General features: G+C 33.1%; 1 protein-coding gene across 1 annotated transcript in view; it reads left to right on the top strand.

Moving 5' to 3' along the window:
* The first annotated feature begins 1,796 nt into the window (after positions 1-1,796).
* Positions 1,797-15,175, top strand: part of LOC150100759 (mesoderm induction early response protein 1-like) — a 139,014-nt gene continuing 125,635 nt past the window's right edge. The window contains exon 1 of the mRNA XM_090401885.1: positions 1,797-1,805. Coding sequence (XP_090258011.1) covers positions 1,797-1,805 — 9 coding nt within the window. The remainder of the gene's footprint in view (positions 1,806-15,175) is intronic.

Below are 15,175 nucleotides of genomic sequence, written 5' to 3'. Positions count from 1 at the left end.
TTTTTTTTTTCCTCCTAGCTTTCTCTGCTATTAACCGTATTGTCATAATCTGTTGAATTGTAGTTCTGTCTTTCCTAAATTCTGCTTGCTCGTCTGCAAGGTATGCTTCCAATTGTGTTCGCAATCTTCCTGTCAATATCGTCATCTTACCAAGGTGACTCGTCAAAGGAATTGCTCTATAATTTTTACATTCTAGCTTATTTCATTTTTTGTATAAAGTTACTAATATTGATTTCACCCACTCCTCTGGCATTTTCCTTCTTTCCATGCCATATTACATAGTTGGTGTATTTCTGTAACCATACTTTCGCCACCATATTTAATCATTTCTCCAGTGATGTTATCATTACCAGGACGTTTGTTGAATTTTACCCGCCCTATTGCTTTTTCTACCTCTCCTCTTAACATGTTTACCTCATACTCGTTACCAGGTCGCTATCTAAATCTAATTTTTCTTCATATAACTCACTATAGTATCTTGTACACCGCTGTACAATTTTATTTTTTTTCGTCAATATTTTGCCTTTTTCATCTTTAATTTTGGTTTGTTTTGGTTGCCACCTGCTATTAATGGTTCTGATCATTTTGTACACCTTCCTAGTTTTATGCTTTTCATAGTGCGGTTCTATATTATTGCATTGGGCTTCTAACCATTTCATCTTATCCATTCCAACTGCTTTTTTCATCTCATTACACTTTCTTCTATATCGCTCCTCTATTTGTTCTGATATTCCCATCTTATCTTCAACATTCTCTTCTCCTGTACTAACTTCAGTGTTTCTTGTCTAATCCACTTCTTGATCTTTTCCTCTTCTGGTACTGTTTCTTAAACTGCATATTTTATCGCCTTCATTACTCCTTTTACTCTTAGATTTGAATTTTATTCTTTGTCCACACTATTAAGTTTCTCTTCTAACACTGTTCTATACCTTCTTCCTATTTGTGCTTCACTTATTTCTTGCTGTGTCTCTTCGTTTCTGATGAATGGGTTTATATTTTCTTTTTAATTTCATCCTGATGTTTGCAATCACTAAACTATGATCCGAGTCTATATCCGCTCCTTGAAAAGTTCGACATTGCTGTACTAATGTTATCCATCTTCTTTTAGTCGTAATCATATCGACCATGTTCTTGGTTTCTCATCATTTGATCGTCACGTCCATTTTCTACACTGCTTTTGCCAGAGTCTTGTGTTACAGATCACCATCTCATCGTCCATTGCAAATTCTAACATTTTTTCCCCTCGTTTCATTTTTTCTCCAAAACCATATTTTTCCATGACACTTTCCCAACCATCATTATCTATTCCGACTTTGGTATTGCAAACTCTTTCAATAATTAGTACATCTTGCTTTGGTAATGTTTCTATTCTATCTGTCAGATCTTCGCAGAATAAGTCATTATCTTCATGTAGGCTGCGAGATGTCGGTACATATATCTGGACTATTGATATATTAAATGGTTTTGCTTGAATTCTTGCTACTATGATTCGTTCATTTACTGGTTTGTGACCTAACAGTGCCTCTCTAGCTCTTTTGCTAAGAAGAAAGATATTATATATGTGAATTTTAAATTTCACTGTGTGTAATTAAATATTTTATGCAATTTCTAAACATTACGATCATCATTAAACAAAAATCAAAGCTATCTTTCTTTGGCATGGGTTTTTTTTCTGTGCATACACCCAGTAACATGTATTTGTGGGCTATTAAATGGCTGATTTTAGATTTTTCTCATAAGAGTTTTTAATATTTTAGCTCCCTACAACGGAAACCAAAGTATTTCACCCCTTAAATATGGCCGAGGTAGGTTTTACATACATTTATATTCGCAGAGGCTGGTATAATTTTATTTTCTTACTCGTTATTTGTAGAGCAAGTACCAGCTTTTAGGATCGTAGTAGAGCAACAGATTTTTTTTCTGTCAAAATCTGAATATAAAGGTTTTGCAAGAATACTGCGTTGAAGGACTATTATGAATAATTTCGTTGTTCTGCTAAGCCTAAAACGATATTGTATATTACTGCGGAGTATGTGAATAGTGTATTTCGTTTCGTATTCGGTGTCCTTGAATGTCACTTGACATTTAGTATATGTTGAATTTAAAATTTGTGTTTATATGTTCTAAAAATTATTTTTTCTTAGAGTTATTCTGAGACCCTGAAATTGATTACCAATCTGATTTTATAACAGGAGTTTAGGCTCCACTTCAGTGAATAAAATATTTTTGGAACTTGTATTGAATGTTTTCATTAAGTGTCTTGTTATTACTTTCATTTTCGCCTTTTCTCCCCTTTGAAAATTATATACTTTCATCATCTGATAAATTCAAAAATACACGACACGTGATTTTTATTATTATTTTGAATGCAGGATAGTTCTAACTATAGGAACTGTGGTCCTTAATGTTCACGTTAAGTGTTAAGGATTTTGAGAAATTTTCTTAAGAGCAGTGTAATCCAGCAGTAGGATGAATTGATGCACCTCAGCGGTCATAACGTGCTTACACATGATTTTAACAAAAACTGCATACATCCCAAATCCTGGATATTATTTATTTTTATTCGACCCAGAGAAAGGAACATCAATAAAACATGCGTAATCGTAAAATAATACGATTAGAAAGCATGAGATTAGTTTCCATATACTTTCTCGTTGCATTTTTTAAAAATAATTATACCCAAACCTATATATATATATATACTACAGGCAAGGATGTTTGTGGGAGAAAATTTCATAACCTATGTTAAGACAACCATCCTGCTTATTTGGAGGTCTGAATAGGCTGCAAGTTCCATGTTTGGTCTCTAGTGCAAGTTTCTAGATGGTTAAAAATCAAAATACAAAAACCCTGCTCATACTGATTTACTGTAGATTTACACCCATCTGTGGTGGGAGTCGCATTAAAAAAAAAAAAACTTCCTGAAATATATGGGAATTAATTTTCATGCTTTTTAATTGCAGATTTCTTCTCACTAATTCATATTTAATTTAATATTATAGGTGTTTCCTTCCCTGATTTAATTTATTTTAATTATCAATAGACTTCCATGGAGTCAAAAGACTCCTCATTAGTGAATGTTAAATTTCCCAAACTCTCTTTATGCTGCTAACTTTAGAGAATATTTTTTAATGGAAATATATCTGGTTCTTTGAAGTGGTCAGGAATTTACTATGTTCATCAGGGCAATATTTGAAAACTTACATAGTGTTTATAGCAGTGACAGGAATGAGAACTGGTAATAATGTTTCTGGTGAGTCACTTAGAATTGACAGTCACATTTGGATTTTATCATTCAGTAGTGCTCTCTTAGGCTGGTTTGCAGGAAGAAAAATCTTGATTGCCATGATACCTTGTCATTGCTTTATCTAACAACCACAAAAGTGCAGATAAAGCGCCAGTGAGATGAGATTTGAAGCAAGATCTATGAAGTCTGGGTGTTCTGCAAAGCAGTGATCTATATTAACATTTGCATATATATATATATATATATATATATATATATTTGTTTTTTTTGGGGGGGGAGGAAGGGATTAGTAAATATCAGACGTTGCCTATAGATGAATAACCAAAATGATATCAATATTAGGAGTTGAATTTAGCTATAATGGGTGAATGTGATTTATAAAATTCAGTGGACAGGAAGAAAAAATATTAGGACATATCTGGGGATGAGTTTCCGCTTTATGTGGTTGTCATATGCTGTGCTGTTAAGACGTAACCATGAGTTAGAGAAGTTTTACCATATAGATATAGATATACAGGTTATTCACAGAGTGGAGGAGAAAGGAAGAAAAGAGAAGAAGAAAAGGCCGGCCTGGTTGGCCGAATGGTTAGTGTATCTGCTCTTCAGACAAAAGGCTGCATGTTTGAATCCCACCATGGGCATGGATATTCTTGATTGTCTGTGAAAATACCAGTGGTGGTGGTGTGCAGTAGATGGCATTCGTATAGATGTGGTTCATTGTAGTTGGTGGAGACGGAGAGTTCTAGAGTAGGTGCTCTCCCTTGATGAGTCTTTGACTCCTGGAGGTGTCAGGTAATAATAACAAAAATGGCCATCTTTGCATGAAGAATGATAAGTAAGGGAGTGGATTACGTGGATAATGGTATGCAGTTAGAGTGAATTGATTTCGAGGAGAAAGATCTAAGGGATTTATTGAAGGAAGTAGACCTCTAGTAATGTGTGTTGAGACTATGGAGGGATACAGTAGTAGTAATGTAAGATTTTGTATTGATTATAGAGTTTTGCATTATGGCTGAAGCAACTAAGGCTGCAAGGTCCGTGTATTAGGTCTGTTAATTGTATTATTCTAGCATTATCTGAGTTTCCAGGAAGAAACTGACTCCTACCCCCTGAATAACTCATCTTTTGTTAAAAGGTTCTTTCATCCTAGTTAGGATTCACACCCAGGCCTCTTCAACCAAAGAGCATTGTTGTATGGAGGCTTGAATTAATTATATTATTATTGCAGTAGTTTGAAAAGTATTATATTTGGTCTCTAGAGCAGAGCTTTAATTTTAATCTTCCTTGAGAAATGCTTTGAAACATTAATAGAAATATTAATAATTAAAATTAGACAATAGTTTTTGTTTAATAACTCAGTAAGTAGTTTTATCTTACAAACAGGGCTGCGAAATGCTCAAGGATAGATTGATGGTGTGTGGGAGATGCAAAATTTAGTTGACAGGTGGAAAAGAGGGGATGTGACAAAAATAAGTCACTAAAGAAATTTTACAAAATTATTAGAGAAGAAATATTTTCAATACTTGACTAGTAAGGAGAAACAAGGGGATCACCCTCGAAAGTTGTATATAAGTATAGTTAGTAAAAACATGAAGACTATATTTTTTGCATAGAGTGCTGAATGACTGGAATAGATTGTCAGAGGTGGTTGAGTGCTCTGACTGATTAAGATGTACGATCAATATTGTTTAAATAACGTTAGTGTGAACCACCCACAGTGAGTCTTTCAATTCCATGGAGATTTGTATGTAGTAAAGTAATACACAATATGTTGTCTTTATAATCCTGATTCGATACATTTTGAGCATTCTTGTATTTTTCAAGAGATGTTTTTCCATTTATTTGTTTCTAGGAATCTAAAATTTGTTTTATGGTTCATAATCAATAACAAGTAATTGGGTGATGCATTCAGCCTGAAGAGAAGCAAACTGGAATAGGAACATTATTTGGGACTTATGTGCTGCAAAGAATAATACATAGTAAGCACACAATGGTAATTCATCTTCCATCATACACCAGGCTCCTGTAATCTTAAAGCACTTTACTTCTAATAGTCACATAGAAGTCTTGGGAAGTTTTTTTTTTTTCCCTTCTAATCACACAAAAAAATTAACCATATGTAAATATTTCTTTTCGAGCTTTGTTCTTCTCACTCTCATCATCATTTATTTTTTATTATTATAGTACATATAATGAAAAATTTTATCCATCTCTGGTATGCATCAAGTCTCTCTCTTGACTGATTTTGATGACATTTGACCGTTTAGAATATTTACTAAAATGGTAAAGATTCCAAACTTGTATATTAAAAATTCCAAATGTGCTAGCAATATTTCACAATGAACTAGTTTAATTTACAAATTTTGTGACATTTGCAGCAAATTATAAATAGCAGGTTTTGATTATCATTGGATTAGAATGCTGAGACATCAGTGATGGATGATAAGAAAATATATTGTCATGAAATGCTTTTTATGTGAATGATTCTCTTCAGTAATTGTATACTAGTTTATATTCTTTAAGTAACTTATATACACTTTAAAATGTTTTAGCTGGAGGTGGGGGAGAGTACTGCCTTATCCAAATCAAAACTGTGATGATGAATTAGGAATATTTTATTATTAAAAAAAGGGGATAAAAAAAAGCTAGCTTCATATTTATTCTTTCTTTTACTTCCAATTAAATTTAAAATTCTCACTATTAAGTGCAAGTCAGGTTCAGATTTTAATAATATATATTTTAACAAAAAAGAACACACACATATATATGCACGCGCACACAGTTTATATTTAAGGTTAGCAGTACAAAGACTTGTATTTGAAATCTTTCGAACCCCCTTTCAAGTCTTCAAAATTCGAGTCATCAGAATTCAAGGAGAACCGGCCTACCAGTCCGGAACTCGGGGGGGGGGGATCCCCACTAGTATATATATATATTCCTAATGGGAAACCAACTTGCTCATAATCATCTCTGGTTTGTAGCATATACTGCCCCACAAAGTTGAGGGAAAATACACATATATATTATATATATATATATATGTATGTTATTACTTATATTATAGGCATTCCTATATTATTGCCATAGTGTTTTCATGGATCATGGCATAAAGTTTTCCAGTAATTAAAGTTAAGGGTTATATGTGTTATAAGAAGATGATTAAGTAACACAAGAAAGCAAAATTGCAATCATCAGTGGTTAGTTGTATAACTAAAACTCTTTTCCAGTAGTTCTTGTTTTTCATGGACAGGTGGTGTTTGCTTACTAAACCTTTTTTAGGAATTATTTGAACTGTTGGCCTCATATTATAGTAAGAATTATGAATAAAAATCTTTATTATTAGGAATTAATGTTTTTTTTTCTTACTTTGGGAAGAAAAATAAAACTATGCAAATTATGCAGATATAATCTACTTCTCTAAATTTTTGTTATATTAATAACATTTAAAAAGATATTTGAAAAAAAAAAGGGGAGGGAAGCAAATTAGTCAGTGTTTGAAAAAGTTCTACATGTTCAAAATATTCCTTTAAGATTGATGGCTTATAAGGACTTTGCAGAATATGCAGATAGTCCACAGTTGAAATATGATATAGTATACAGTTTAAATATGATAATATACAAGCATTGGTCAGATCACATATTGATTATTCTGTTCATTGGTCACCTGGTTTCCATTGTGATATAGAAACGCAAATGGGTCCAGAAACAAGTAACTAAGGCAAACATTTGGACTCTGGAATGTTGGTTTATGAAGAGATTGATAGATTGTAAATTGCAGAGTTTAGTGGATTGGCAGAAAAGAGTTGATATCATAGAGATATTTAAGTGAGAGTTGAGATTTTTACCAGATGAATACAGAGGGGATTATACGTGAGTGGAAGGTGAGAAGGAGAGACCATCTGTGAAGGTGTGGGAAGGAGGGGAATGAGGAGTACATTTTCTACATGCAGAGTGATAGGTGAGGGGAATGTTTTGTGAATGAGTTTAAGGTTTAATATGATAGATATATCTTGCTGATTGAGACCTCGCACAGTGAATCTTTTGATTCTGTGGTGGTTTGTTATAATAATAATAAAAGCTTTAGATTATTATTACATTAACAGACATCCGGGACTAATAAACTCATGACTATAAATTCCATTCGACCACATATTTTAATTCAGTTGTAAATTATAATAGTTTAAAATTTTTTTCCTGTCATATTTTATCTTAAACTTTTCTCATTCACAATGTCTTCCATCAGTGCATCCATTCACCATGTCATATTTGTCACATTATATGTTAAACTCATTCATGCATTCTTTATTCACAGCATCCTCTGACAATGCATTCCATCACTTTCCATTCTACTTGTAATTCACCTTTTTCACCATATTCATATAATTTCCATTTAATGGCTTCTTGTTCTTCCAAAATAATTTTTTATGTAGTTAAAGTTGAATTATCATTTTTTTTCCTATTTACTTTTAATGCCAGTTTTATAATCCATTAGACAAAAATGACAAAAAAAAAAAAAAATTGGATCTATTTTCTACAAAGAACTACAATTGTATCTATATAGCTTGATTTCAGTCCTCTGACTTTGTGAAAATTTTTTTTTTTTAAAATAATGGATTAGAAATTGGGAACACGAGAAAAACAATGGAGAGAGGATAATAAACAGTTTTGGTTTACAAACCAGAAATTAACCAGTTTATAATTAGCCCTCTTTATAAGGAATTTTATTGATAAGAACAACTTTTTTTTAAAAATATGTATGGGCATTCATAGTTACGTCTTCATTTCAGTTGTTAAATGCTAATTAGAAATAGGAGAAAGAGACAAGAAGAGCCTGTGTAGCTCAGTAGAAGTGGTATTTGCACTCTACAGCGCTTGACCGCACGAAGAAAGGATTTGGTGGTTCAAATCTAGTCGCCGACTAGAGGAAATTTTTCTAAGCCTTTTTTCAGCCGGTTCCCGAGTTAGTCGATCTCTAGCACGGGCGAGCGGGTTTTTTCTCCTGGAAACTCGGGTTTTCGGGAGAAAAATCAAGAAAATCGACCATAGAACCCACACTATTTTCAGACATTAAATACGAGTGTTAGGGTTAGGAACCACGAGATGGCGGCACTAGCTTGCTGCTTTCTTCTTCATTGCGTACTGATGAATCAGTGATAGCCTTGGGCCAGCTATCTCTCTGATTGGCTACCAGTGGAGATTGAACTGCTCACTCAGTCTCCAAAAGTTAGATAGGGTAAACGGCCCTGCCTACTCCCTATATAGGAACAGCATAGGCATTAGCTGAAAGAAAGAGACAAAAGAAATCACACACTTTCAGTGCTTTCTACTAGTTTCTGTTTATTTTACAAGGTGAAACGTCTGTTCACCATTTGAGGCCATACAGTCATTATAAAATTTTACCATAAGACTGGTTGGCATAGTGGTCAGTATATCTGCTCTCTCTCTCTCTCTCTCTCTCTCCAACCAGCAGGCTGTGGGTTCAAATCCAACCATGGGCATGGATGTTTTGTGAATGTCTTCATGTGGTAAATAAACTTCTCATTACCCTGTGGAAACCACCATCTTGCCTATTGGAGGCATGAAGCAGCTTAAAAATGTTCTATGTTTAGCATCTGAAGCACGGTTTCTGGATTATCTAATCTTAGCCTACCCATAGTCCAGTATTTTCCATTGCCACCAAATGTAGAGGGTGAGGAATCAGTTGTTTTCAGGATATACAATGGGAGTGTTTCAATAATTAGATGTGCATTAAATTACTGAAGGTGGAATGGATTATGCATGAATCAGTAATCTAAAGACATGAATTGCATGTATATGAGTAATAAGTTTAAAGAGAAAGATATGATACAGAAAAATTAATATCCAGTAATGAAGAGAAGAGAGTGAGGGATTCTTTGTGGGGATAAAAATGTGTAGAGAGGATCAGATCATCTGATCATATTTTATATGATATGGTGATTCATCTGGATAAAAAACAGGAAAAACTTGTATAAATGTGATTGCAGTATCAATAAGATCTTTGTCTTAGAATGATTTTTTTTTCCCGATAAAGAAGGGTGGGCAGACTTCTTTTAGTTTGAGAACTTACTTCCAAGAAAATCTTTGCCAGTTCTTTAATCTTGTATGTGGAAATCACCTAGGTTAAAAAAAAAAATAAATTGTAAGATCTGCATTTTTAAATCTAGAGACTTTATTTGAAATGATGTCATGTTAGAGAACTGAATTTTCTTTGTTAAATGAAACCACAAAAAACTGAGTATCTGAAAAAGTAATAAAGTAAGAAATCTCAGCAATAGTAATTATGTTGTTTTTGAATAATGTTTTAAATTATGCATTCTATTTTTGATAGTTATATTATGTAGTGGAGAATTAAATACATAATTCCTAGTTTTAACATTACCATTCAACAGTTATTTATATATATATATATATATATATATATATATATATAAATAACCAAGCTTATAAAATTACTTGGTAACCCTAATATACAGTATCCCCAAGTTAAAAAATTAATTACATCTATTTCCTCCAGAGATTCTTATTAAAAATAAAAACACCTTGTAGCAACTTGTATAGGTAAAGTTGATAAGGCTCTGTATTACTAAAACCTTGGTATTTAGGGTCTAGCTACTCACTGAGGAGACCTCAAAGGTTTAAACCAGTCTGAGTAGTGACCCCACCCATAATGTATTGCAGTATACATCCTCTAGTGAGATGTGCTTTACATATGGGAAATACTAAGAATAGTGATCAGAGCTTTATCCACCTTTACAATGAGTTTCCCTGGTGTTGTACCATCTTTAGACTTGACTATGTTTCAGGTGCAAACTTAACTGTTTGCTTACTTGGGATTAGGAGTTAAATAACCAAGCTTATAAAATTACTTGGTAACCCTAATATATGTATATATATAGTATATATTTAAAAATTAATAATTATACCGACTAAGAACACCGTGAAAGGTAAAAAAAACTTTAATATAACACGACATTTTTGTCGGAACGACGACTTCTTCAGGTGTATAAATAATAACAAAAAAACTGGAAAAATAACAAGGTAAAAAACATGGACTTCTCAAATTAACAAAATAGGAATGGCAACAGTCATATTTGAACTGGTGTCTGCATGGCAGGACTAGCGTGAGTTGTGAGATTCTCGAATCAGTTGCCACAACTGATTCGAGAGCACCAGAACTCAATCACTGCACTGTGGGTATCAGGCAAACTGTAGCTTAAATTGTTGTTTATGTGTGATGGGTCCAGAACTATCTCTTTTGATTCTACGATATATCTCTCAAGTTCATCACCACATTTATAGATATTGGAGTAAGATTCCAGTCTATCTGGTGTTGAAGCTCTTCTAGATTAGAGTTAGCGGAGAAAAGAACATGACTGGAGAGTGCGCTTGCATGGGTTCTTTTGTAAGAGATGTCACGCTGGTGTTCCTCAAGATGTAGTGAAATAGACTTATCAATCTGTCCATAATAAGGTTTACCACAGTTGCAGACGACTTTATAAACTCCTGGAAACTGAAGCTGGTTGTGTTTTGGTTTGAGTTGACTCAAAAAAAACGAAGCTTTGGTAGAGTGGTGAAGTAGGTTTTAATGTTGAATTTCTTCATTATTTTGGCCAGTTTTGGAGATAGAGAGCTTATGAACGGCAATCGGATGTGAGTAATAGGATTGGAGTTATCTTCTTGTCGAGGTTGGATACGTGGATGTAGATGTTTAGTGATGCTTAGAGAAGAATAGCCGTTGTTTAAGTAAGAATGTGCTTTTCAGATGGTTGAGTTCTGGTTGAAGGTTTTTTTCTACTGAAATAAGAGATCTTGCTCAATGGACTAGAGTGGAAATAATACCAAACTTCTGTGGAGGGAAGTGATGAGAAGAGGCATGCAACTATCTGTGTGAGTAGTTTTTTGAAAAATCAAAAATTTAAGACAATCAGGCATTCTAGTGATCTTCAAGTCCAAAAAAAGCGAGGACACTGTTCATCTCTAGTTCGGACGTGAATTTGATGTTCTGGTGTTGATTGTTTAAATGATCTAGGAAGGTTTGTAGCTCCTCTAGATGCCCACAGCGCAGTGATTGAGTTCTGCCGCTCTCGAATCAGTTGCCACTCACAACTCACGCTAGTCCTGCCATATAGACACCAGTTCAAATATGACTGTTGCCATTCCTATTTTGTTAATTTGAGAAGACCATGTTTTTTACCTTGCTATTTTTTCAGTTTTTTGTTATTATTTACACACCTGAAGAAGTCGGCATTCCGACGAAACTAGTCATGTTAAACTAAAGTTTTCTTACCTTTCTCGGTGTTCTTAGTCAGTATAATTATTAATTTTTAAATATTGATAGTGGTGTTGGAGGTGGGCGGTAGATGGCGTTGATTCGTAGTAGAGGTAAGGTGTAGAGACACTTGAAGATGTCCTCCCGCGATGAGTCTTCAGACTCCTTGGAGGTATCAGGAATAATAATAATAATAATATGTCTACAAGCCGAGTCAATACTAGTCACAATATATAGTGTGTGTGTGTGTGTGTGTGTGTGTATATATATATATATATATATATACACACACACACACACACACACACACACACACACACACACACACACACACACACACACACACACACACACACACACACACATACTAGGGTGGTCTGAAAAGTTCTTAGCCTAACAATGAAAAAACGAATTTATAATTTCAAAATTATTTTTATTTTTCAACATAATCTCCCTTAAGATTAATACATTTATTCCAGTGCCATTATTCTATTCCTGTAGTGGTTCTCAGTAAGATCTGTAAAATACCCCTCTACAGCTGCAATCATATTTGATTCAAACAAAAACGTTGACCAGCGAGGAAGAGTTTTAGTTTTGGGGTACAGATAGAAGTCAGAGGGAGCCAAATCTGGGGAATAGGGTGAATGTTCCAACAATTTATAGTACAGATCCCTTAATTTTCCCATTCCTAAAACACCTTTGTAGGTAGGTGCATTGTCCTAATGAAAGATGATTTTTTTCTTCTGCAAAGCAGGTCTTTTCTCACAAATTTTTTTGTCTAGTCTGATTAAAAGATCAGAATAATATTCCCCGGTTATTGTTTTATCCTTTTCAAGATAATAAACATAATTTCTTTAGCATCCCAAACACCGATGCCATGACCTTTCCTGCTGATGGAACAGACTTTGTTCTTCTTTGGCGCTGAACAGCCAGCTTCTGTCCACTGTTTTGACTGCTGTTTGGATTCTAGTGTGTAATGATGAATCCAAGTCTCATCCATAGTGATAAATCAATGCACAAAATCAGTTTTATTCTTGTTAAAACACTCCAAGCACTGTTCAGAGATTTTCATGCAAGTCCATTTTTTATTTGCTGTGAGCAAGCATGGCACCCTTCTTGCGCAAAGCTTTTTCATCTGCAATTCTTCATGCAAAATATATCCTACACATTTGTTTGAAATGCCTATAGTCTCAGCAATTTCACGCACTTTGACTCGCTGGTCATCCAACACCATATCGTGCACTCGATCAATGATTTCTGGCGTTATTACGCTTTTTGAATGTCCTTCACGTGGATCACCTTCAAGGCTGGTGTGGCCATGTTTAAACTCGGCAGGCCATTTCTTAAATGTCGAAAATGAAGGAGAAGAGTGTCCATAAACTTTTATGAACTTTGAATGAATTTCTTTTGGCATTAAACCTTTTACAAAGAATTTTATAACCGCACGATACTCAATTTTATGCATTTCAAGGGATGCAGACAACACTTTTGCTTCAGACAGCTGTATAAAACAAACTACTTGATAGAATGACTTATAATTTTACATGGATGCTTATGACAGATGTACCAACTTAGAAAAAAAAAAATCTTGTCAATAGTGTTGTCATCTATGGTCGAGACCGAGAACTTTTCAGACCACCCTCGTGTGTATATATATATATATATATATGTTTATTTATTTGTATACAGATTGACTCGGTTTATGAACATGTTCAATAATTTTAATGACTTAATCCCTGAGATTAAGTTATTCTGCCCACATGAATAACAACCTTAGCTACAATTTGCCAGATTCACATAGCCCTGCTGTTTAGTGTTGGTGTTCTCGCGAGGTCACACACGCGTATAAATGTAGCTAGAACTGAAGCGCGTACTCCAGTTTGAACTCAGCTGTAGTTTTTTTTTGATAGCTCTGTTGTTGTGGTGTGTAACGTTTCTGTCGGTTTTTTTTTGTATATATCTTTGTACTTTGACACCTGAGGAAGTTGGCTTACCAACGAAACTAGTTGTGCCCGTATTAAACTTTTATTCTTAATTATCTCAGGGATTAAGTTATTAAAATTATTGAACATATATATATATATATATATATATATATATATATATATATATATATATATATATATATATATATATATATATATATATATTAAGAACAATAAAGTATATATATATATATTAAGAACAATAAAGTATATATATATATATATTAAGAACAACAAAGTATATTGGGTGTTCTTAATTCTTTAGCATCAAGAGGTCAGAAAAAACTCAAATGCCCTAGATACCACTGTCTTCTAGCCTTAATTGTATCTCTCCTGTTTTCTCAAAATCTATGAACCATAACATGCGTTTTCTTTACATATGTTTATATCTGTTTAACTAGCATGAAAAATATGGCATTTTTTAAATTATACTATATTTAGCTATCCAAGAAAAACGTTTTGGAGAGATGGAGAACAGATTCCAAGAAATTCAATTACTCATTATGCTTTCCCCTTCACAGACACATAATTTATTTTTATTATTATTATTATTTATTTTTTTTTTATTTTTTGGAATAACTGAACAGTCCAGTAATATCCAGTTTCTTAGTGCTGAAACAAAATATAAAAATTCATCATTTCCCATTTAATACATAAAGGAATGGATGATGATTTTTAAAATTTTTTTTATGTTCTAACTTTTCTTCTAGAATATACTTCTGAATGTTTATTTCTGTAGATGTATAACTAGAATAATTAAAAAAATCTCACAGTAGCTAATTTCTATACTACCCAGTATGGAATCAGTATATAAAAATCTGTCACTCTACGTTACATATGAGAATGTATCCATATCTATCAACTGTTGATAACCTTCTGTAGTTTGAATTAGAGAAATTGGCAAGTTTGGGATTTATTTATTTTTTTAGAAAAAAAACAACAACATTATTTGATTATACGTATGTGACATTCTAACTAAACTGCCCAAAATAGTTCACCTGGAAATGAATGTTGATACATTTACAATAAGTGAATGTTAGCTGTGAATTATTGAATTACCACAATATTCAATATATAATTTCATATTTATTTGTTTCTGTTTAGTGATTATTATTAATTTCACACGTGCATTTCTAAAGTTTGAGTGATTTTCAGACTTTTTTAATATTGTGAATAAAGTTGTTGAACATTCGGGTGTTTGAATACATACCTTTTTTATTTTAATGAGATGTAATATGTATAAATAAATGTTTTTCTCTCCTTTTTGCAATATTTTCTTGTGCCTTATATAACTAACGTAATTAGATACCTGATTGTAATATATATATTACAATTACCATGTAATTATGTAATATATTACAATTAGGTTTCTAATTACATCAATTTTTTTATTACAATTCTCTCCACAAAAAAGTTGTAAGCCTGTGGAACATTAATACAATACAGTTAACCATTGTCTCGAGAGCTGAATTCATAGATATACAATCAGTGGTGAGTTATAAGGGACTCGTGCGAGCCCTTTGTTAAATTTTTCTCAAATTTGCGAGCCCCTTGTTCTTGTTTAATAATCTTGTAGAACTAGAAAATACCACCTTGGAATGTATACATGCTACTATAATTGCTACTTTAAATTCATATGGATTTTCTGATAAC

This window comes from Typopeltis vanoorti, chromosome 12 (assembly GCF_054136105.1).
Source record: "Typopeltis vanoorti isolate ZY-2024b chromosome 12, IOZ_Tvanoo_1.0, whole genome shotgun sequence".
In the NCBI taxonomy this organism is placed as follows: Eukaryota; Metazoa; Arthropoda; class Arachnida; order Uropygi; family Thelyphonidae; genus Typopeltis; species Typopeltis vanoorti.
Note: the sequence above shows the minus strand (reverse complement) of the source record. Positions and strands in the feature narration are given on the sequence as shown.